Here is a 26,181-nt window from a genome sequence, read left to right on the forward strand (position 1 = left end):
AAAGCAGCAAGTAACGTACAAAGGAAACCCCATGTTTAGCAGCTGATCTTTCAGCAGAAACCCAGCAGGCCAGAAGGGAATGGCCGGATATATTTAAAGTACTGAAAGGGAAAAATCTACAACCGAGACTACTGTACCTGGAAAGGATCCCATTCAAAATTGATGGAGAAATGAAAAGCTTTTCAGGCAAGCAGAAGTTAAGAAAATTCAGTACCACCAAACCAGCTTTAAAACAAATGTTAAAGGGACTATGTAGTCAAAAAATACAAGAGAAGAAAAAGATCTACAAAATCAACCCCAAACAATTAAGAAAATGGCAATAGGAACATATATATCAATAATTACTTTAAATGCAAATAGATTAAATGCTCCAAGCAAAAGACACAGACTGGTTGAATAGACACAAAAGCAAAACCCATATATATTCTGTCTACAGGAAACCCACCTCATACCTAAAGACACATGTAGACTGAAAGTGAGAGGATGGAAAAATATATTGCATTCAAATGGGAAGCAAAAGAGCTATAGTAGCAATCCTCATATCAGACAAAATAGACCTTAAAATAAAGACGATTACAAGGGATCAGGAAGGACACTACATAATGATCAAGGGCTCAATCCAAGAGGAAGACATAACAATTGTGAATATCTATGCATCCAACATAGGAACACCTCAGTACATAAATACTAGCAGACATAAAAGGAGAAATTGACAGTAACACAATAATAGTAGGAGACTTTAATACCCCACTCACACCAATGAACAGATCATCAAAACAGAAAATTAATAAGGAAACACAAGTCTTAAATGATACATTAGACAAGATGGATCTCATTGATATCTTTAGGACATTCTATCCAAATGCAGAAGAATACACCTTCTTCTCAAGTGCAAATGGAACATTCTCTAGGATAGACCACATCTTGGGTCACAGATCAAACCTCAGTAAATTTAAGAAAATTGAAATCATATCAAGCAACTGCTCCAACCACAACACTATGAGACTAGATATCAATTACAAGAAAAAAAACTGTAAGAAACACAAACACATGGAGATTAAACAATATGTTTCTAAATAACCAACAGGTTACTGAAGAAATCAAAAGGGAAATAAAAAAATTTCTAGAAACAAATGACAATGAAAACATGACAATTCAAAACCAATGGGATGCAGCAAAAGCAGTCTTAAGAGGAAAGTTTATAGCAATACAATCCTACCTCAAGAAACAAGAAAAACATTGAACAGACAAGCTAACTTTACACATAAAACAACTGGAAAAAGAAGAAGAAGAAGAAGAACAACAACAACAACAACAAAACCCAAAATTAATAGAAGGAAATAAATGATAAAGATCTGAGCAGAAATAAATGAAAAATAAATGAAAGAAACAATAGTAAAGATTAATAAAACTAAAAGCTGGTTCTTTGAGAAGATAAACAAAATTAACAAACCTTTGGTCAGACCCATCAAGAAAAAAATAAGAATCAAATCAACAAAATTAGAAATGAAAAAGGAGGCATTACAAGACAATGCAGAAATACAAAGGATTATAAGAGACTATTATGAAAAACTATATGGCAGTAAAATGGATAACCTGGAAGAAATGGAAAGATTCTTAGACAAGTTCAATCTTCCAAGACTGAACCAGGAAGAAATAGAAATTATGAACAACCCAATTACAAGCACTGAAATTGAAGCTGTGATCAAAATCTCCCAAAAAATCAAAAGTCCGGGACCAGATGGCTTCACAGGAGAATTTTATCAAACATTTAGAAAAAAGCTAATGCCTATCCTTCTAAAAATCTTTCACAAAATTGCAGAGGAAGGAATTCTTCCAAACTCATTCTAAGAGGCCACCATCACCCTGATACCAAAACCAGACAAAGATAACACAGGAAAAGAAAACGACAGGCCAATATCACTAATGAACATTGATGCAAAAATCATCAACAAAATTTTAGCAAGTAGAATTCAGCAACACATCAAAAAGCTTATACATCATGATCAAGTTGGGTTTTTTCCAGGAATGCAAAGATTCTTCAATATATGCAAGTCAGTTGATGTGATACACCATAATAACAAATTAAAAGATGAAAACCATATGATCATCTAAATAGATGCAGAAAAAACTTTTGACAAAATTCAGGACCCATTTATGATTAAAACTCTTCAAAAGATGGACATAGAAGGAACGTACCTCAACATAGTAAATTCCATGTATGATAAGCCTATAGCAAACATTATTCTCAATGGTGATAAACTGAAAGCATACCCCTAAGATCAGGAACAAGACAAGGGTGTCCACTTTCCCCACTATTATTCAACATAGTTCTGGACATCATAGCTATAGCAGTCAGAAAAGAAAAAGAAATAAAAGGAATCCAGATTGGAAAAGAAGAAGCAAAGCTCTCACTGATTGTAGATGACATGATACTATACATATTAAACCCTAAAGATAGTATCAGAAAATTATTGGAGCTAATCAGTGAATTTAGAAAAGTTGCAGGATACAAAATCAATACACATAAATCACTTGCATTTCTATATACTAACAATGAAAAATCAGAAAGAGAAATTAAGGAATCAATCTCATTCACCATTGCAAAAAAAAGAAATATCTATGAATACACTTATCTAAGACAAAATAACTGTACACAGATAATTATAAGAAACTAGTGAAAGAAATCAAAGATGACATAAACAGATGGAGAGATATTCTATGTTCCTGGGTAAGAAGAATCAATATTGTGAAAATGACTATACTACCAAATGCAGTATACAGATTCAATGTGATCCCTATCAAATTACCAATGACATTTTTCAAAGAACTAGAATGATTACTAGAAGTAAAAAAAAAAAAAAAAAAGTGACTTTGACTTTTATATTACATTATTTTAGTATGTAAGTATATATGCATATTCCTTATAGATTGTAAGAATTTTAAAATGTGTAAATACAGTAGTTTAATGTCATAGTTAACTAGCCTAAATGCAGTTAAAATAAAATTTGTTTGATGGGTTATCAGACTCTAGCTTTTTTATGTAGTTAGGGTCACTCCAGAAAAAACAATTTTTTTTAAAGGAAAAAATGTATTAATAGTCTAAATAATTAAGTAACCTTAGCATATCATTGAATCAAGGATATAAAATGCTAAATGCTATCTGCAAAATTTTAACTAATGAGCCAATTACCAATATATTCTAATTCCATGTGAAAAAAATATAACTGAATTTTAGATAATGATAGTTTGGTTTCCTTTTGACTCTGATTCGTTGCATTATCTGGTTGCTTTCTTCAGAATATATTCCCTTTATTTCTTTTTATCAATGAAATCTACTTTTGATCCTTTCAGAGGGTTTTTCTCTGTTGGTTTAGTAGTAAAACTAATTAGGTCATCATCATCCCATCATTTGTGGGGCCACACTCATACATTTTTAAGATTTTGCTATTTCTTTGGTACTTTTACATTTTATCTGTCATGTGGTTTTTGCTGTTGTTGTTGTTTATTTTGTTGTGTTTTGTTATTGTTATTGTTTTTGTTCAATTACTAAGTCATGCCTGACTCTTTTTGACCCCATGGACCGAAGCACGCCAGGCTTCCATGTCCTTCACTATTTCAAGGAGTTTGCTCAAACTCATGTCCATTGAGTCAGTGATGCCATCCAACCGCCTCATCCTCTCTTGCCCCTTCTAATCCTGCTCTCAATCTTTCCCAGCATCAGGGTCTTTTCCAATGTGTCAGTTATTTGCATTAAGTGGCCACAGTGTTGGAGCTTCATTTTTAGCATCAGTTCATCCAATGAATATTCAGGGTTATAAATAATAATTAAAAGACTGGAAGATGGGAATAATGGTTTTTACTCTGAATTATATCATAATTTGCTAATATATGTCACCTCAAAATTCTCAGAATTCATTATCACTTTCTATCACACTTATATAACACTTTCTACCTTAAGAGCAGCTAATTATGTACTTATTGTAATTCCCTGATGCATGCCAAATTTTAGAGAGAAGATTTTTGATTTGGTTCATCTAGATAATCCCAAACAAAGCCTAGACTTGGCCTTTGGCAAGTATTCATTATATACTTACTGAATGAAGGAATATGAAATGAATAAACGAGTGGTTTATTTTGAACAAATTCAGCAAAGTTAAGATTTTGAACAATGGTCTTTCTGTAAGTTTAGAATGTATTCAAAGGAGCCATTCAGGCATTTTTACTTTTGAAACCCTAAGTGTCAGAATTTGAGTGAAACTTTAGTATTGAATAATTACCGTATTATGTATAAAGTATACTGCTAGGTACTATACAGAAGATTGCTGTTAAAAAAAATAAAAATAAATAGCATTCTACCTAAAGCTCATGACCTGGTTTGAGAGGCAAATAAAGTTTTATAAAAGTTAAATACTAATGGCCCTAAAATTCACTTTATCTCCATGAACACTCGTTTGCTCTTTTTCTATAATGATGTGATAAAATTCAGATGAAGTTGAGTAAAATGTGTTCTGAAGCCTGTAATGCCCTTAGAAAGAAAGAGAGGGTATTGGTTTTACAAGTAGCATTTTCAAAATTTTAATATAAAACTTAAACATGAATAAACTTAAAAATAAATGCACATTGATATTTAACACCTTATGTAAAATATATTTTCTAATATTTTAAGAAACACATTCTCTGTGTCATTGTGTGATGTTTTATCTTTTCAATTTAGTGTTTAAAAATAAATATTGAAAGATTTTTATTGAAATAATTTATGAAATGTGATGAGAAATATATTTTGCCCTTTTTTCCTTAAACATGACTTTATGCTTTTTATACATGAGTAAAAGTAAATGCTTTTATATAACTTTTAAGTTTGTAGAAATATTTTTGAAAACCAGTGGCTTTTAAAATTAAATTATACACTGTAAGAAGGATTTTTCTTTCAAGTTTCAATGTTACCTCAATTATTTGGAACTTCAAATTCTGTTTTATTATTCTTTAATTTTCTCTGAAATGAGTATCTTCTTTGGTTATCTGCTTTGATTTACTTTATCACTTATAAAAACTTGTATATATAGCAATTTGGTTGATTTTAGCTAATAGAAAACTTGAGCTGTTACTTTGGGAAATGCCTTTTAACACCAGAGCACTTATTCAAATGTGATTATTTCAGACAAATATTTTTTTGAACATAACATGCTCACATCATTATGGTAATTTAAAACATTAGTAGCAATGCAGATTATATTGATAATTTATAGGAGTCATTAAATTATTTTAAAGATAAATTATTATTCTTTTTCTTTTTCTCAAAGAAGATATTTACTTTTATATTTGCTTTTTAGGACTGATATAATTTTATAGAAATAATAACATCTTTAGCAGATTTTTTGGTAAAATATTGAGAATATTGGTCTAGTGTCAGAGTATATAACAATATTTGCAGTAGGGCCTTTGATGCAAAAAAATGGTTTCATACACTGTCCCTATTGTTTTCTCACTTTTCATGGCATGTCAGTGTCAATAAGTTATTTTGTGGTAATGCAGGAACAATTATTTATGAAAATTAGGTAATCAGCACTCGCCTTGTGTTGGTTCAGTATTGCTGACAGGCTATGTGGAGAAATTTTGGTATAATTGAACAAATCAAACTAGACATGCCTTTTAAAAAGGCAAGATGGGGATAATAATAATTAAATCTTCAAGCACAATGCCAAAGATGCTCATAAAAGTAATCAATTGTTAAGTAATGGTAGTTGTAGTATTGTTGTGAAATACAGCAGCAGAAGTCATTTTGAGCAATAGGAAAATGTCCTTCTACAGGAACTTAATCCCCATGACCTAATTTGTTTTATCTATCTTTTCATAAACTGCCACTTTCTACAAGGGATTTGAGGTAACTGTGTCAGGAAAACAGACCTTAGCATGAATATTTTATGAGTTTTATATCCATGTGTCAGCTAGTAGAGATTTCATCAGATATTTAGGATTGAGACCTGCTTAGGAAATTAGTGTAGGATTAAAAGAACAAGTTTTAGGGTAGGGAGGTAAAATATTTTCCAGTGTTGTCATTTAAGAATGTTAAATGTCACCTATAATGTAATTTTATTAATATCAATTCCTTTCTAAGATTCTTGTAGTTCATGAACTTAAATACTTAGCACATTTTGGGGTTTAACATAATTATAAAAATATCTTTTGAAACTTAATGAATTGTTTTAGAAGTTGTCAATTGAAGGTTCAATTTGATATTTATGTTGAAGGGCTTTATAAGTTGTGATGTGCATATAAAGCATTAGTGCTGTGATAATGTGGGTATTTGAACTGTGGTGTTGGAGAAGACTCTTGAGAGTCCCTTGGACTGCAAGGAGATCTATCCAGTCCATCCGAAAGGAGATCAGTCCTGGGTGTTCACTGGAAGGACTGATGCTGAAGCTGAAACTCCAATACTTTGGCCACCTGATGCGAAGAGTTGACTCATTGGAAAAGACCCTGATGCTGGGAGGGATTGGGGGCAGGAGGAGAAGGGGACGACAGAGGATGAGATGGCTGGATGGCATCACCGACTCGATGGACATGAGTTTGAGTAAATTCCGGGAGTTGGTGATGGACAGGGAGGCTGTGATTCATGGGGTCGCAAAGAGTCAGACACGACTGAGAGACTGAATTGAACTGAATTAAATGTAGGTATAAGACCATGAAGAAAGTGATACAAATGAGAAGTGAGTACTCTTCTTCATTCTCTAGGCAATGAGAAAGATATCAACATCTCTGGCATTAATGAGCATATCATGCCTGTAGTTGCCAAGCATAGTTATTGAGTTACTGAGCAACTCAGGTTACTAAGTATAGCTTGGAGACCATAAAATATAACTTTTTAGCAAAAAATACCTTCTTAGAGAGAAAGTGAAATTTTGTCTATTAAGAAAATAGCTGACTTTATTTTTAAATTTGTTTCTAAATATAATATCTTAGCCTTAATGTCCTTCAGTTGCATTAGGCAAGCTTTTTAAACAGTGAATGAAAAAAAAATCAATATAGAAAGTTCTGCTACTGCAAAATTAGGTTACGTGGGAAAGAAGAAAGAAAAATGCCTGTTTTTGTATAATTTACCCATATGAATAGATATTTATTTATCTGTCCATCCATTATCCATGCAGCCTTCTCTGTCAATCTATATATTTATTTTATATCTATTTTTTCTACCTGCCTATTTTTATGGATATGTATAATGATAACTTTAGGTTAAGAAAATAGGCATTATAGTAACATCCATGTAAATCCTCTTCATAGTTTATATATGTTTTATGAATTGTTTACATTAGTGGATACTATTAATTTTCACTACTTCTAGAAGACTCACAAGCAATAAAATTAAACAATTGCCCCTCAATAAATCTATAGCAGGGTTTTTCAATCTTGGCACTATTGAGAGTTTGGATCTGAAGATTCTCTGTTGGGGGTGGGCAAGGGCTGTCATGTTATTGGCATCCCAGATCTTTACCCACGAGATGCCAGCCTACTCCAGGTGAGACAACTATAGATGTCTCCATTCCTGTTTTTGTCGTTTAGTTGCTCAGTCATGTCCAACTCTTTTGTGACCCCATGAACTGTAGCCCACCAGGCTTCTCTGTCCATGGGATTTTCTAGGCACGAATACTGGAATAGATTCCCATTTCCTTCTCCAGGAGATTTTCCCAATCCAGGGATCAAACTCACATCTCCTGCATTGGCAGGCAGTTTCTTTACCACTGAGTCACCTGCGAGGTGACGCTCTCATAACTATTAATCTACATCAAGAAACAGTATTTTGCTGACCATCCCCAGAAACTCAACCATGTGCCTCATCCTAGTCTCAAACCCACTTCTCTACAAAAGTAACCACCAGCCTTACTTATATGAAGTTACTTTCTTGTGATGTAAGCATCCCAAGACAGTATTGTTGGATTTTAAAAAGTTGTTGGTTTTTTTCAAGATTTATAATAATGGAAGACTTTCTTTGTTGAGTTTTCCAGAATAACCGTTTTTGTTTGTTGTTTGGTTGGTTGCTTTTCTTTTTCATGGTAGAGTTCAGCATGCTCTTCTGCCCTCTCTGAATCCTCCAAATTGGCAGCTGGATTCTGAGACTTCATCATATTCATATTTAATTCCTTTGACGAAACCATAGGTGGTGATGTGTTCAGTCAGAGGTGCAGAATGACTGGTTGTGAGAACTGTCAAAGTTTTGAGGTTTTTGCCTGCTTGCAAACTAGCAGGTCAGACTGGCACTTATATTGGTGGAGGAGTTGAGATTCCATGGCAGAGCAGTCAGCATCAGTTCATATTGACATTGTTTCCCCTCTCTCCTGGGGCAGTTCCCATGGAGGTGACAGGGAAGTGAACACAAAATGGATTTGTGTCACAATGGAACTCAGCTTAGGAAATTTTACTCTTCGAAGGGGGACTGCTAGCAAATTTGCCCTCTGCCCTGGAGGGGAAAACTATTCCAATCCTGTTTGCTATATACATCCTTGAAAAGTTAATCTGGAACAAAAGCTGATAAAAGCCAGGCAGAAGCACCATGGAGAATCACCTCCTACTAATTTCCTCTATCACTGTGATAACATTTGCAATGACCAGTCACTGATACTGTATACCTAGAACCATTAATTATAAAAAATTCAGATTGACACTTCTCTAATTTTTCAAATAAATTTTATTTTTAGGAGTTTTAGGTTTGTAAGAAAGTTGTAAAGGAAGACGCGAGTTTCCATGTAGGTCACACTCAGTTTCCTCCACTGTTAACATCTTACATAAGTGTGCTTTGTATTAATAAACCAATATTAATACTCATTTAAACTTTTTTTTCTTAGAGGATACTAGTTATTTCTTCACTGTAAAATTTCAGTAAATGGAAAAAAAAGGTGGGGAATATTTAAGAGTGAAGTTTATTTGAGGCTGCTGAAAACACACATACACAGACATATAAAAAAGTGTATCTCTTGATAAAAAAATTGTGCCAAAAGAAAAATGTAAATTCTTTCTCAGAAATGGAAGGGAGAAATTTGTGACAGAATATGAAAGAACTTTATATAAAATAAAGAGATGCTCAATGAATGAAGTTCTAAAATAACAATTTATGCATAAAGAAACACATATATAAGAGTAAGCTTTCAAGTCATTATATATCTTTCTTGGTTAAACTTTTTTTTAAAATGCCAATCTAGTCATTAGACTAATATTGGAAGTGATGGAGAAAGTAACCACCATGAGAGTTGGGATCAAGTCTGTTCTGAGTACCACTGCGTCTCCAGCACCTAGAACAGTACTTCTTACATATTAGATACATAATTGACAACTGTTTAATGAGTAGCTGGATGGATGGCTGGATAGATGAATGGACAGATGTATGGATGCATCGATGCATGGATGGTTGAGGCTAAAATCAGAGACTTAAGACCTTTTTTGAGAAACGATAGTCAAGTGCATATTTATTAAATGCCTGATATGTGTCAAATCTTTAGGTATAACGTTGTTTAGTTTCCAAATTAAATAAAAATAATGGACTTTAATGTTTTTTCTCGAAAAGTTGATTAAAAACACATATTTAACCACGTATTATGATGTGGGTAATGTAGCTAAGATGTAACTCTCCAAATAACTTGCTTTCTCCATCTGGTAATGGCACTCAGCCCTTTTACATTAGCACTATTTTGTTATATTAATATTGTGTATTCATCTATAGAGTCTCGTTTGATTGTACATATCCATTAAGACCTCTGGTTTCTTGGCACCTTTGAAAATACTCTTTAAAAATTTTAAGTTTATTTTTGTACATCTTAATATACTTTGAATCTAGAAATATCCGGATCTTGTTGTAGTTTCTTTTGAAATGTGTTCTGGCTTACTTTTTTCATAAAGAAAATTTAGAGTGTATTTCTAAGTCAAAATTTAGCCCATATTGCAATGGCTGTTACTTTTCAAGGAGTAATTGACACCAATTTTCCAAAACTATATCTGAAATGATTGGAATTTTAGAGCTCTGAAATAAGACAAATCTTTGTTTTTTATTTCTTCACTCACCTTTTTTGTCTATGTGTTAGTTAACCTTAGTTTCTTCATCTATAAAATGGAGATAATAGCACTTAATGAGTTGATATGACTAGGACATGATATAAGACCTATAAAAATTTCATACACAGAAAACCCTAAATAAATATGAGTTAATATATTTATTAGAAATAGTTAATATCCACTTAGAAAGCTTTGACTTGGATAAGGATGCTAAATATGAAAAGCATTTTAGTGCCTATTTTCAAGACCCTGATCTCAATTCATATCATGTCTGTAGTCCTAACTGTACCTACAGATGGCTATAGGTACATAGTCTGCTGTGTTTGTTTGAAGTGAACATTAAGAACATTGTAAGTAACATAAGACCTTGTTGTCACCAGCAAAGATGACTCAAGAAAGTATTTATTCTTTATGAATTAATTAAACCTTTTGTTTTCTGTTTTTAGAGGCAAATATTTACATGGATATTAAAGTGTATCTTGGCAGGCTTGTCAAATTCAAGCCTGGTACTTTGACTGTACTATTTCTGAAACTGCTCACCCTTTTCATTTAAAAATAACAACAGACCAGTCACAAAAGCAGTCACCTCTAACATCTGAATCCTCAAAGGCCATTTCCCAGATGCTTTGTAGGAGGGGAAGCTGTTATCACAGTCATTTCATGAGGGCACATATTCCTCCTTTACATTTTGAGAGTGGAAAATTCATATTTATAAAAGATCTCAGACGTGAAACTATATTGTAACTCAATTGTAGGTTGAAATGGTATCAAGTAATTCGCTCATCTAAACCTTGGTAATACATAGTTATTCCTTTAGAAACAGAGAAATTCCTCCTTTCTCCAGGGATTCTTCCCAACCCAGGGATCAAACCTGAGTCTCTCACGTTGCAGGCAGAGTCTTTGCAGTTTGAATCACCAGGTAGCTATCAGTCATTTTATTATGGCCTCCCCAATGACCTCATTTTAATTCGATTAACTTTTTAAAGACCAGGCTTCAAATACAGTCACATTCTAATATACTGGGAGTTAAGATTTCAACATACAGGCTAAAGGGGCCATCATTCAGACCATAACAGGCAGTTTCACTGGAGTCTACAACTTTATGTACTGTGTAGCACCACTTTTAATTTATCAACTCAAATATCAGAGGTGTATTTTCTTGCGTATTATTTGCTTGCATTCCTAAACTACACAAAATATTTATAACTTTTTTATAACAACTAAAAATAATATGACAAAACCCACTGGAAAAAAAAAATAAAAATAATAAAAAAAATAATAATAAAAAAAATAAAAAAAAAATAAAAATAATATGTTGAAGACATTGATCATCTTTTGAAGATCTTCAGCTTTTGAGCACTTAGCAGAAATGTGTCCTGTATTTCAGAAGAGAAGTTAAGACTAAATACATTGTGCAAGGTCAATAATTAATGGGGACAAGAGTCAAATTAAACTGCAGCACCTAAATTAAAGCACTGGGCTGCATTGTCCCAACCAATTTGTTCTCTATGGAGAAAAATATACATCACATGTAAATAAAAATAAATATTGCAATGCTTTGATTCATGTGTGGTCACGGATGTATAAAAGTACTGACAATCAGTATTTTTAATTGAAGTATATTTTGATTTAATAATATTATATTAGTTTCAGGCTTGTGACATAATGGCAATATTTTTAGTACATTATGCTCCATTTAAAATTACTATAAAATATGGGCTATATACTTGGAGCTGTGTTCTTGTAACATTTATTTATACATAGTGGTTTGTGACTCTCAATGTCCTATTCCTATCTTTCCCCTCTTACTTCCCTTCTCCCCTCTGGTTACCACTAGTTTATCTTCTAAGTCTGTGAGACTGTTCCTGTTTTCTTATGTTAATGTGTTTGTTTTATGTTTTAGATTCCATATATAAATTATAACATATAGTATTTGTTTTATCTAACTTATTTCACTTAGCATAACCCCTCTAGGTTCATCCATGTCCTTGCAAAGACCAAATTTCATTCTTTTTTATGGCTGAGTAATATTCCTCTGTGTGTATGTATGCGTGTGTATATATGTGTATGTGTGTGTGCAGATGTATATAGGTACATATATGTATACATACATGTGTGTATATATACCACATATTCTTTATCCATTTATCTGTTGATGGACACTAGACACTTAGATGTCTTCCATGTCTTGGTGACTGTAACTCATTCTTTCATGGACATTGGGGTACATGTATCTATTCAAAATAGTGTTTGTGTTTTCTTCAGATATATACCCACGAGTGGAAATCCTTGATCATATGGTGGTTATATTTTTACTTTTTTGAGGAACTTCCTTAGTGTTTTCCATAGTGGTTCTTCAAATTCACATACCTATCAGCAGTGTATGTGAGCTCCTTTTTCTCCACATCTTCACCAACATGTGTTATTTGTAGACTTTTTGATGATAGTCATTCTGAGAAGTATGAAATAATATCTCATTGTGATTTTGACTTGCATTTTTCTGATGATTAGCAATGTTGAGCATCTCTTTATGTGCCTATTGGCCATCTTTATACCTTCTCTGGAAAAATGTCTATTCAGGTCTTCTACTGTATTTTTTAAATTGAGTTGTTTATTAGTTATTGAGCTGCATGAGCTCTTTAGTATTATAAATGTTAAATTCTTATCAGTCATATAATTTGCAAATATTTTCTTCAATTAAGTAGGTTGTATTTTTGTTTTGAAGTTTTATTTTATTTTCAAAATCTTTTAAGTGTAGTTAGGTCCCACGTGTTCATTTTTGCTTTGGTTCACTTTGCCTTAGGCGACATATCCAAACAAAGTATTGCTATGATTTATGTCAAAGATTTATATTCTGCCTATAATTTCCTATAGGAATTTTATGGTTTCTGATCCTATATTTACCACCACCAGTTACTGAAGAGATTATCTTTTCTCCATTGCATGGTCTTGCCTCCTTTTGTGTAGTATGGAAATTCAAAATTCTTCCAGCACATGAGGACTTCCTCAGTGGCTCAGCTATATGGAATTCACCTGTAATTCAGGACATGCAGGAGATGTGAGTTTAATCCTTGGATTTGGAAGATCCCCTGAGGGGGAAATGGTAACCCACGCTAGTATTCTTGCTGCAAAAAAGTCCCATGGATGGAGGAGCCTGGTGGGCTACAGTTCATGAGGTCACAAAGAGTTCAACAGGACTGACATCCTTCTATTTCTTAGTATCATCTTCAACCCCCTTCATCAGTGTCTTAGAGTTTTCACATTATATGTTTCTTCCCTCTCCTGTTAAGTTTGTTCCTAGAAATTCTTCTCTTTTTGATGAAATTGTAAATATGATTGCTTTCTTGTTTCCTCTTTCTCATAGTTCATTTTTATTATATAAAAAGCAAAAAAAATCTGTATATTAATCTTGAATCCTGAAACTTAACTGATTTTGTTTATTAATTCTCATAGTTTTTTTTTTTTTTTGGTTGAGACTTTAAGATTTTCTATATATAATAACATGCCATCTGCAAATAACAGTTGCAAATGCCAGTTTTACTTCTTCCTTTTCTTCTCTCAATTTAAATGCCTTTTACTTCTGATTGCTGTGGCTAGTATACTTCCAGTACTGTGCTAAATAGGAGTGGTGAGAATAATAGCCTTTTCTTTTTCCTGATTTTAGAGGAGAAACTTCAACTTTTCCTTGTTGAATATGATATTAGTTGTGGGTTTCTCAAATGGCTTTTATTATGCTGAGATACGTTTCTTCTGTACTAACATTAATGAGAGTTCTTATCATGAACGAATGTTGAATTTTGGCAAATGATTTTTCAGTGTCTATTGAGATGAAGATGTAACTTTTTTTCTTCCTTCCTTTTGTTAATGTGTGTCATATTGATTGAGTTGCAGTATTAAATCATCCTTGCTTCCTTGAAATAAATCCCACTTTATCTAAGTGTGTGATCCTTTTTATGCATTGTTGGATTTGGTTTTTTAATATATTGTTGAAAAAATGTTTGTCTTTATTCACTAGAGATATTTACCTGTAATTTTATTTTTTGTAGTATCTTTGCTTTTTCTATTGGAATAATGGAAGGAATTTGAAAGTGTTTATCTTCTATAGTTTTTGAAAGGTTTGGGAAGGATAGGTATTGACTGTTCTATAATTGTTTGGTGGAATTATCTCATGAAGCCTTTGGTTCCTATACTTTTCTTTATTTGAAGTTTTTGATTACTGATTCAATCTCATTACAGGTGATCATTCTGTTCAGACTTTTTATTTCTGCATGATTTAGTCTTAGAAGATTATTTCTAGGAATTTTTGTTGTCTTCTAGGTTGTCCAGTTTGTTAACTTTTAATTATTTAGTAATTGTTTAGTAACCTAATATCATCCTTTATATTTCTATGATGTTGTTTGCAATTTTTTGTTGTTCATTTCTGATTTTATTAGTTGAGCTTTTTTTTTTTTTCCTTGTGAGGCTTGCCAAAGTTTCATCACTCTTATTTTTACCAATAGTGGAAGTCCCTCAATCACATCCAACTCTTTGTGGCCCAAAGAATTCTCCAGGTCAGAATACTGGAGAGGGTAACCATTCCCTTCTCCAGGGGATCTTCCCAGTCCAGGGATCAAACCCAGGGCTCCCACATTGCAGGGCAGATTCTTTACCAATTTCGCCACCAGAGAAGTCCAGGAATACCGGAGTGGATAGCCTATCTCTCCTCCAGCAGATCTTCCCGACCCAGAAATTGAGCTGGGGTCAACTGCACTGCAGCTGGATTCTTTACCAGTTGAGCTACCAGGGAAGACCACCTCCTCAAATTTTATTGATTTTTCTGTTTTCTAAATCTCTATTTCATTTTTTTTTCATCTTTGATCTTTATTATATCCTTCCTTCTACTATACCCAGCTTTGCTTATTCTTTTTCTTTTACTTTAGATATGCTAGATTGTTAATTTGAGATAATTCATGTTACTTGAGGAAGACCTGCTTTGTTATAACCTTTCTTCTCACAGCTAATTTTGTTGTGTTCTGTAGATATTGGAATGTTGTGTCCATTTTCATTTGTCTCAACATTTTCTTTTAAGTTTCCTCTTTGATGTCTTCATTGACTCACTGGTTATTTAATAGTATGTTGCTTAGCCATTGTGTGTTTATTTTTTTCCCTCTTGCAATTGCTTTCTAGTTTCACACTTTTGTGGTTGAAAAAGATACTTGATATCATTTCAATCTTATATTTAAAGTGGATTGCTTAGTTGCCTAACATGTGATCTGTGTTGGAGAAGGTTTCTTGTTCAATTGAAAGTAATGTTTTGTCTGCTATTTTAGGGTGAAATGTTCTGTATATATCTATTAACTTTTTATGATATAGTGTTTCAACTAAGTCCAATGTTTGCTTATTGTTTTTTGGTCTGGATAATCTATCCATTGATATAGGTCAGCCCTACTATTATTTTATTATTAATACTATAAAATCTCTATTCATGTCTTTATATTTTCTTTATTTAGGTTCTGTGTTGGGTGTATAAATATTTACAAGTGTTACACTTGTTAGATTGAGCCCTTATCATTATGTAATGTCCCTCTTTGTCTCTTGTTAGAGTCTTTGTTTTAAATTGTATTTTGTCTAATATAAATATTGTTATTCTAGCTCTCTTTTTGATTCCCTTTGCATGAGATATCTTTTGTCTATATTTTCACTTTTATTCTGTGTGTATATATATATATATTTAGATCTGAAATGAGTTTTGTATAAGCTGCTCATATATGAATACTTCTTTTGTGGGGGTGGAATTGTTGGTTAATCTTTTTTTTCTTTTTTCTCTCTGTTCATCCACCTTATGTCTTTTGACTGGGGGCATTTAATCTATTTATATTTAACATAATTTTTGATAGGTATACTTTTTGCCATTTGGCTGTTTTCTGATTGATTTTATACTTCTTCTCTGTTCCTTTATCCTTCTCTTATCCTATTGCCTTGCAGTTTGATGATTTTCTTTAGTGGTATATTTGCAATTTTTAAAAATTTATGTTTTGTGTCTGTAGTGTAGGATTTTGGTTTTAGTTTGCTATGATGGTCATGTGGTTCCCCATAGTCCTTCTGCTCTTCCAGATGTAAGCTCTGCTGATTTTTAAATTCAGTGTTATGGAGTTTTATCTTCCCAGTGCAAGCCCAGGCTGGAAAGCTTTATGTGGGGATCAGATCCCTTGCTTCTCAGGGGCAACCTTCATGGTTGTGATATACCACTACTTATTCATGGCCACTGGAGAAGGAAATGGCAGCCCACCCCACTATTCTTGCCTGGAGAATCCTGTGGATGGAGGAGCCTGGGGCATAGGGTTGCACAGAGTCGGACACAACTGAGGAGACTTAGCATGCATGCATGCATGCATGGGCACACGAAGAGTGAGAGTTCTGATCAGACCACATCTCTGCCCGACCTACCTATCTCAATGGGTCCTTTTCTCTATATCCTTAGTTGTGGAAGACTTGTTCTGCTAGCCTTCAGGTAGTTTTGAGAGACGATTGTTGTATATATAGTTGGAGTTTCAGTGAGTCCACAAAAGGGAGCAAACTCAGGACTTTCCCAGTCCACACCTTGGTCCAGAAACAATAAATCTCAATAGTTTTGTATATTTTAAATAATTATAAAAGAATATTAAAATGTCAGTTTGGAATACTTGTGTATGATATCTAGTTGGGTGTGAGTACATTAGAGACACTAGAGTAGAAGTTAGTAATTCAGAACTATTTTGACTTGCTACAGAAAGTCTTAACAAAAATAGACAGGTGTATTTTCAAAGATGCTCATATTAAAGAAAAATAACAAGGATTTGGTATATAATTTGAGTAGGAAAAAAAATCTAGAAAACAGCGCTTTATGCATTTAGCCAAGAATGTATTATTATTTTTAATGTGTGAAAAATTGTCCCTAAACCCTGATTAAATATTCAGAAATTGTGAAGTACTGCAATCACCTGAATTTTAAGGTAAATGAAGGAATATTTAAGGAACTATTCACTATTCTCACTAAGTACCAAATTAGAGAAAATCAACTATAATTAAAGAATAAGGGAATTGTTTCAAATAAAAAAAGGAACAGTGGTTATAAGAATTGTGAAATGCAATAGAGATTTAGAAACAATAAAGATTGATTTTTCTGGAATCATCTGAAGGTAAATGGAAAGCCCAGTGAATCAGCACAATCTCTTCTAATTTTTGGTTGAATGGCAACTGAATCCTGGAAAGTGTATAACTGCAGTTTTCACATTTTTTTTCTTAAAGTATCATATAAGAAAAAGTGGTTATAAATTTCTGTCCTTCAGAGCAAACCATGCATTATCCCCCAATGTTTACTGTTAATATGGTATGAAAAGTTGGTCAAATTTCTTTCATTTTTCCATTTCTTTTTATTTCCATCATCAAATGGCATGGATATCAAACTGTTCCTTGGATTAGATGTGTTTTGAAGCATTTAGGGGTTTAATGATTGTCAGTAGTATTCACTTGCACAGAGTCTCTGTGGAAGCATACACTGACAATGAAAATCAGTTTTAGTCAGCAGCAGCTTACACCACAAGGAGAGGGATATCAGTGGGTGAATATTGGTAGGCATTCAGTCTTCAGTTGACAAAATAGGCAGTTTCCTAGGACTAAACATAACTGAACTAGAACCAGAGCCTGAGTTTTCTCTTTTCTGATGCATTCTAATGATTTCTATTTACAGTTGTGGTCCTTGGACACAGTCATGATTGTGTTGTTCAAATAACTTTTTTTTTAATTATCAAAAATTTCATAGAATCATTTTCAGTGAAAAACAATATCTAAAAATGCCTTAAGCATTGCATCCTACTTTTTAATTCAACAGCCATCTGTTCAGTGCCAGGGTCTGTACTAATGGTCATAACATACACAAAAACAATATAAGGAACCAATTCTATAATTTACAAATAAATCAGAAATTGAAGAGGTAAGATACAAACATACCGAAGGCCACATGACAAAGAAATTAGAAGCAATGGTTCTTATTTTTGTCCTCAACTCTGACTGTCTACAGATAGTTCATCTGCCTTAGCTATTAACAAGGATAACATTATTTATTAGAGTTAGCGTTTGTTGAACTCTTACAGACATTTTCCTTATATCTTCTATTCTTTATAACACCTTTAAAAAGAAGAGAGGTATTTGCTATTTACTTTTTAAGATGAAGAAACTGAGATTCAGATAGGACAAACAACTTGGTCAAGACCACAAAGCTTGAAGGCACAGCCCAGCTTTGCCTGGCAGTTGAGCTCACATTTCTTACCGTATGTTTAACACTCTCTCTCTCTTTCTGTCTCTCTCCCCCTCTCTCTGTCTCTCTGTCTCTCTCTCTCTCTCTCTCTCTCTCTCTATATATATATATATATATATGTATATGTGTGTGTGTGTATGTGTGTGTACATATATATATATGTATATGTATAAATACCTATAAGAATGTGACTATAAATTCAAAAAAACAAACATAAAGAAGCTAGGACAAAGTCAAGCCATATTTGTGGCTTTTAAATATAACATTTTATATTCATCTCCTATTATTCTTTAAAAATTACTTGGTTCCGTGGGACCCTCCAGATATAAAAGTCTAGAGCAATAAATTTTGGATTGAAGGATTTTCTGTAATCTTTCTTCTCCTAATATTTACATAATTAGCTGAGTAGGTGGGAAGGGATGTTTGGGATGAGGTGAATAGGATCTCCACCATCATTATTATCAGAAAATTTGTCATGAATAAATTAGATATCACCTACTCATGGGTGGCTTTGTTCAAAATGGTTTGAACATATGATTTCTCAACATGAACATACCATGATACCCCAGTGTTCCCATAGCAGAATAATTACTTGTTAAGCTAATGTTTAAGGTACGTGTATTATTTTGCAAGACCAGAGTGTAATAAATAAGCAGTATGGATAATGAAAGAGAGTCATTTTAGACACAAAAATCTCAATTAAATCAGTAAATCCCTCCAGTCCCAGAATCTGGTCAAAGGAGTAACTATTGTTTTTAACCTGACTTTTCATGAAGATAATAAAAATGTTTTTAAGAATAATTTAATGCACCCTCTGGAATGAGAAGTACATACATTTTACAATGCAGTTAATTCAAAGGTATATACGTGCATACATGCATTAAATAATATGTGAATGCAAAGATGTTCTTAGTTATCTCTTACTTCTCATGTGGCTAAAGGCACTTGGAGCACCCTCTTCTCTGATTAGTTGATCTTTATATGTTCACTGTTGTTCTTTGCTCATATCTATAACACTTTTTATACTAGAGCCTTCATTATTTGCAGGTTATTTGTAGCCTCTGCTAATGTGTGGCCAAAAAGCCCATTCCAAGTGGTACATCTTTTTCAGTTAATAGCTACAAAGAGTTTATCCCTCTTATAAACACTGCAGAATTTCTGCTGACGTTGTGTCTTTGCTCATAAACCTCTCCTTGTCCTGAGTATGCTTCACCTGTGTTTTCTCTAATAATCCTGTCCCTGTGACCTTCTATCTTAGGATAAACCAATAGATTTTTACAGTTTTTATTAAAAAAGATCCACTTCCTAGGTGAAGTTAGACCTAATCATGAGTTTGTTAGGAAGAATGATGGATATTATAACACATTTTAGCCAAAGGATTAATAATATTGATTATACCCAATACTCCAACTTTTTTCATAGTGTCATCATTGTAACCCAGAGTACTTGATAATTATTATATACAAGCTAGAAATAAATTGTTTTTATAATGAATGAAATAATGTTACTTTTGGACCAAATGATGTTAAAAAGTGTTTGTGATCTCTCTTTTAAGAATGCAAACAAATATCAGCTGAATCATTTTTAACAGTGGTTGGAGGGGAACTTGTAAGGCTCAAAGGCTATATACTATGTCAGGCAGGTATGGTTTTAAAGCACACGGTAGCATGCAAACAATGCATGCCACTGCTGATCTTTGACCCCTCTTTCCCATTCATCTCTTCAATCCAAAATGCTCAGTGTCTCAGGAATTCCTACTGTGGCTCAGAGTTCCTGATTTGATATCAGACATGAGCAGTTTCATGTGTCTCTTGCCACTTTCTCACCACCTTCGCTCTGTTGGTGTTATGCTTGTCATGGTGATCAGTGGTAGTGTGTTTATCCTTAGGGCCTGGAGTAAGAATACAAGTGGAGGCTTACATATTGTGTAGTGTATTATTTACTTATAAATCAGGCAACTGTTATTCAATAAAATGAGTTCTATCTCCCATTTTGACAGATATATCTTTATAACAACCTGGAAAGCCAAGTGAAATGTTAGAATTTTTGGACTCCTCAGGATTATGGTGGTGTAGAGAGAGATGGCCTTCAGCTTGCAGCCCTTACATCACCTAGTTCTATCCATATTCTGAGAGGCCTTGCACAGAAGTGAATGGACACACTGGCCTGCACATCCAGGATCTATGCACCCTGCCCTTAAAGATATGCCCCTGGACCATCCCATCCTTCCTTGGTGTACTCACATTGGTGGCACGGTCTATTGTCTGGTGGGCAGAACACAACTGAGAAAGATGATGTCACTGACCCTAAAGAAATATTTGGTGAGGAGTGGGCTTTTGAGGAATGAAATTCTGGGTTCACAGAGGTTTGCAGCATGATCTATCTAGAAGAGAGGATTGCAGGCTACAGATAGGCATCACCTGGACTCCTCAGACCACCCAGTGGGGAAGGTATGGCTGGTGAAGAGACACAGTGTTTAACAAACATTTATTGGCCTCTTACTGCGTAACAGTACTGATCTTGTTACATGGGACACAGGAGTGAGCAAATTAAATGGTTACACTTGTAGTGTTTATATTCTGGGAAAAGGTGAGAAAGACTATAAATATTAAATGTGGTAAATATATAAAGTATACAGTATGTTAGGGAGTGAAAAGTATTGTAGAAACAATAAAAGTGAAAGTGGGTAAAAGTGGGAGGGTCGCCATATTAAATAGATCAATCAGAGGTGATCTCAACTGAGAAGGTAAAACTTGAGCAGAAACCTGACGGCGGTGAGAAAATCAGCCAAGTAGATATCAAGAAGGAGAGAGACTCAGGTGCTTAAAATTGCACTCATCACCTGGAAGTAGGACCATGCTCAGCATACTGAAAGAACGACAGAGACCAACAAAATCAGAAAGAGTGAGCAAGGTGTTAGAGTCAGAAAAAGGAAGATGAACAGGTTATATAGTACAGAGTTGTCATTAGAAATGCAATGAGAGCCATAAAAATGTAATTTTTAATTTCCATGTAGCCACAATATAAAGGTACAAAGAAACAGGTAAATTCAGCTTTAATAATGCAGCTAATATAAATCAATTTATCTAAAATGTTTTCATTTCAACATGTAATATTTGAAATTTGTAATGTTTTACACTGACAACATATCTCATTTCATACTAACCATATTTCAGTTGTTCAGTGGATATCTATGACTAGTGGTTTCTCTACTGGACAACACAGATACAGGTTTTGACTCATTATTTACAGAATTTTATTGCTCTGAGTGACTTGGGAGACATTTCAGTTTTAAGAAGTGTCCTGACTCGATTTATGTTTTTAAAAGATCAGGGCTAGGCTTAACTGAGAATACACCAGAAGGCACCAAGAGCAGAAACCATTATAGTGATCTTGATAAAGAATGATGGTGGCTCAGAGGATACCAGTGGATGTCATACATGCTTGGATCCTTAATCCTTTTAAAGATAGAACACATAGGATGGATTGCTTTTGGTATGTGAATGGGAATTCAAGAGTGTCCCCAAGACTTCGGCCTGAATAATAGGAAGCATGAATTGACATCAGCTAAGGTGACAAAGGCTGTTGGTAGGATAGGGAAGGTAGACAGACGTTAAGCTTTGTGCATGTGTATCTGAGAAGTCTGTGAGGCATCCAAGTGAAGATGCAGTGTAGGCAGTTGGATATGAACCTGGTGTTTAGGAGTTTGGAGGTAATAATAGTTTGGAGATCATCAACCTTAAACTTGGGTAAGACAAGGGGATAAGAGTAGACAGAGAAAAACAGAGGACCAAAGACTGAGCATGGAACAGCTGACATAAAGAGATCTAAAAATAGTCTGAAATTGGCATTAAATAATATCAATTTTTTCACACTTCTGAATTATATATATATTTTTAATTTAAGACCTATATTTATTACTGTGCTTATATGCATTTGTGGCTTCCCTTGTTGCTCAGCCGGTAAAGAATCTGCCTGCAATGTGTGAGACCTGGGTTTGATCCCTGGCTTGGGAAGATCTCCTGGAGAAAGGAACGGCTACCTACTCCAGTATTCTGGCCTGGAGAATTCCATGGACTGTATAGTCCATGAGGTTGTAAAGAGTTGGACTTGACTTTCATTTATATGCATTTTATAAAAAACTATAGCTTTAGATGAAGCCTAAGAGTTGACTCGTTGGAAAAGACCCTGATGCTGGGAGGGATTGGGGGCAGGAGGAGAAGGGGATGACAGAGGATGAGATGGCTGGATGGCATCACCGACTCGATGGGCATGAGTTCGAGTAAACTCTGGGAGTGTGTGATGGACAGGGAGGCCTGGCGTGCTGCGATTCATGGGGTTGCAAAGAGTCGAACACGACTGAGCGACTGAACTGAACTGAACTGAAAGTCTTTTTGTGATTTTTTTTTTTTGCTTTAAAATATCTCACAAACCTTCAAATAATTAACTTATAGACAACTACATTTAAACAGCATAAAGTCAAAATAAAAATTGTGTTAATAATTAAATTAGAAGCCATAATCAATATCTAATGCATATTGTATGTATCTAATGCATATAACACAATATGAATTATATATATATATATATATGTAGCCAGAGATATATTTATATAAGGCAATTGTTTTTTGATTTCTATAAAATTAAACAATAATGTAGCAGTGTGAAATCTGTCCCACAGTCTACAGATTAATGCAACTTTATTTTGTGATAAGCTTACCAGTTTATTTTTTAAATATAAAGATTGATAGTTATGTGTTCCTATCTAATTTTAGTCTGTCAGAGAATGAGATCTTTATTCTTTTAATTATATCCAGATCTCAGACATGAAGGGTGCTTCATACAATAAAATTCATTATTTTTACTGTAAGGCACATTCTTGACTTAAAAGTAAAATACAACCCACTCTTCAAATGAGATTCTAACCCTTGTGATCTTGTGTGTCAAGGCAATTATTTATAATATGGTATGGAAATTAGTATATTCAATTAAAAGCTGAAAATTAGAATTAAATAACTGTTTTATCTAAATGACTACATAAACGTACTGACAGTTTTAAATTGTTTGACACAGGCCATCGTTTGTGTCTTTTCAGTCTATACGAGAAGTCACAGGCTACGTGTTGGTGGCTCTTAATCAGTTTCGCTATCTGCCTCTGGAGAACTTGCGCATTATCCGTGGGACAAAGCTTTATGAGGATCGATATGCCTTGGCAATATTTTTAAACTACAGAAAAGATGGAAACTTTGGACTTCAAGAACTTGGACTGAAGAACTTGACTGGTAAGGAAAGCATACAAAATAGCAAATATACTTCCATTAGCAATATAATGTGATAGACACACACACATGTGTACATGGTTTCTGCAGCGTGTATTACACTGAGAAACTTTATAAAGCATTGAAATGCACATCAATACTACTTATTCATTTTGTGAGAAATGATGCCCTACATTGCCCCAGTTTTATGTACAGATATTGTAAGTGCAGTCTGAAGGATAGCATATGACTATATCTCATCTGAACAGAAGTACACTCTAAGGAAATGCTCAGTGACTGAAAACAGATATGAAGCAGGTTTAAGAATGCTCTGTTCAGTAGTCTCAGGTGACCAGTGGACCATATCATCAAATCTCTGCAATAACATCCTAACTCTCACTTTCGTTAAAGCTCAGTAAGTACACAAACCATTATATCTGATTCCATTAATCTAGCTTTCTGTACAATCCCTTATTTTTGGAAAACATATCTAATGTATTGATACAGTTTTGATTTCTCTTATTGAGCAACCCACTAAGCGCCATAAGTAATTCTTCCTCAGAAAACTTTAATCATCAGTGATTTTTTTCCCCCTAAGGTTGGAATTAGGTAATTGCTAACAACCTAAAATTATCATCATGCTACAAATAATTCTGGTCAGGACTCTGTGTTATAAGCTGGCCTTTGCAATTCAATTGATGTCTTTTCAGTTCATGTGGTTCAGAGTTCATAAAGGCTATGGTGGAGGCTATTGGTACAAGAATTCTAATCATGAATTTTACTATATGTGCCTTCAACCAAAAATGTGCTAATTAGTAATTATATCAGAGTGGGAGAAAGGAGTTTGAACTATTAATTAAACCTGAAATATATTTTTTGTGTATCTTTGAGTCCACAGAGTGATCATGTTTCTTGATACTGGAATTTGAAATATTTTAGAAGTATTGCCTTAAAATGTTAAGAAACAAAAAAAAGAAACAAAATAAGATTAATATTGTCAAGTTATTAAAATTATGTTTCTATATTTACAGAGGACATAAAATATATAATTCTAAGTTAGAAGTAGCTTCATAGTTATCCAGACATGAACTAAAATTGGAATATCTTGGATGAAGAAATGAGTGATAATTATGTTATTTATTTTGGACATGATTGCTATAGACTTCATGACATAATGGTAAATGCAAATTGCTCAGAATTTATATCCTTCGTCAACATTTTTACCTTTTTTTTTTCTTCAAAAATACTTTCCTTACAGAAGAGCAGGGTATTTGACTAAATTGCTACTTGCATAGAAATAATGATAGGAGGAAGAATTTTGGAAATAGAGAAAAATTGAATGATTGAAATTAGGAATCCAAAAATAACATGATCCAATTAAAACTTGCCAAAAAAGCATTGTATTTTCTTCTTGCTTTTTCTCTGATTATATTAAAGAAAAAATTGAATAAATTTATTTTCAAAATCTTATAACATATGATTATGTTATTATTCTACAATATATGCTATTTGAAGAATCTTCTCACAAAGAAAATTAATCTTTAAAGAGTTATTCATTTCCACATCTCATTAACCTCAATACTATTAAAATATAAAAAGGGAATTATTTAGTCACAATTATGAAACATTTGAATATATCTTTTCTGTTAGTGAGCTTCCACCATGTCTTGTCATTGTGACAGTTGTCTTTCTTATGCTTGACTAGTTTAATATAAAGATATAGCATTGTTATTTTAAAAATATTATTCCCTAAATTGCCAGAAAACCTTATGATATTGTCCTGTGTAGCAGTAAAGATGGAAAATTAACAAATGAGTAAATTAGTTATTTGAGTGTTTAGAAAAGATAAGTATTTGTTCAGCAGTTATTATTAATTTCTTATTTCAATATGAGTTAATGAAAAGTACAGTAAAATAAATGGAAAATTTAGATATTTTGGAAAATTTTCCAGATATTTAAATATACGTATTTTATGTGAATGATGACTACATGCCAACTTATTCCATGAGACAGTCTAGAATCATTGATCACATTTTAGATAATAAGATCAATAGTGTTGCTCTTATTTTGAAAATCAGAAGTTTTACAGTAAGTACCACTGTGTTTGTGTATAAGAATATATGAGGAAGGATAGAAGACTTGTAACTATTTAACTCTTCATCAGAAAGGAATTGGGATAAAATTTGCTCTACAGTAAAATCTTAGAGTTTAGTCTTCTAAGTAACTTGATCAAAGTAGTAAGCAAACATTGCAGTTCACTTTAGGTAAGATTGTTTTTGTGTTTTGGAAAGAGCTTTCTTTTGTTGTTGATATGTTATACAAAAAAAAATGGATATATACTGTTATATTAAGGGTGAAACTACTGAGGCTAGCTCTAATTTTAGACTTAGGGTTTGCATAATGTGAAGGGAAATAGAAAACCTGCTAAGTAGCCCCATACCTCATTGCCTAACTGCAGTAGTGAGTTAAAATTTTAACCCAGTTCTTAAGGGGCCTGCAATATCAGCATCACCTGGGTACTTGTTCTATAAATTCAGATTCTTGGGCTTCACCCGAGACCTAATGGATGGTAAATTCTGGGGCTGGGGCCCACCAATATGTATATTA

The 26,181-nt window shown here is 33.4% G+C and overlaps 1 protein-coding gene across 1 annotated transcript in view; it reads left to right on the plus strand.

The window, feature by feature from the left end:
* The window catches only part of ERBB4 (erb-b2 receptor tyrosine kinase 4), a 1,235,763-nt gene that overhangs the window by 649,987 nt on the left and 559,595 nt on the right, over positions 1–26,181 (plus strand). Inside the window, exon 3 of the mRNA XM_061147924.1 lies at positions 23,412–23,598. Coding sequence (XP_061003907.1) covers positions 23,412–23,598 — 187 coding nt within the window. The remainder of the gene's footprint in view (positions 1–23,411; positions 23,599–26,181) is intronic.

The sequence above is a fragment of the Dama dama genome, chromosome 8 (genome assembly GCF_033118175.1).
Source record: "Dama dama isolate Ldn47 chromosome 8, ASM3311817v1, whole genome shotgun sequence".
In the NCBI taxonomy this organism is placed as follows: Eukaryota; Metazoa; Chordata; class Mammalia; order Artiodactyla; family Cervidae; genus Dama; species Dama dama.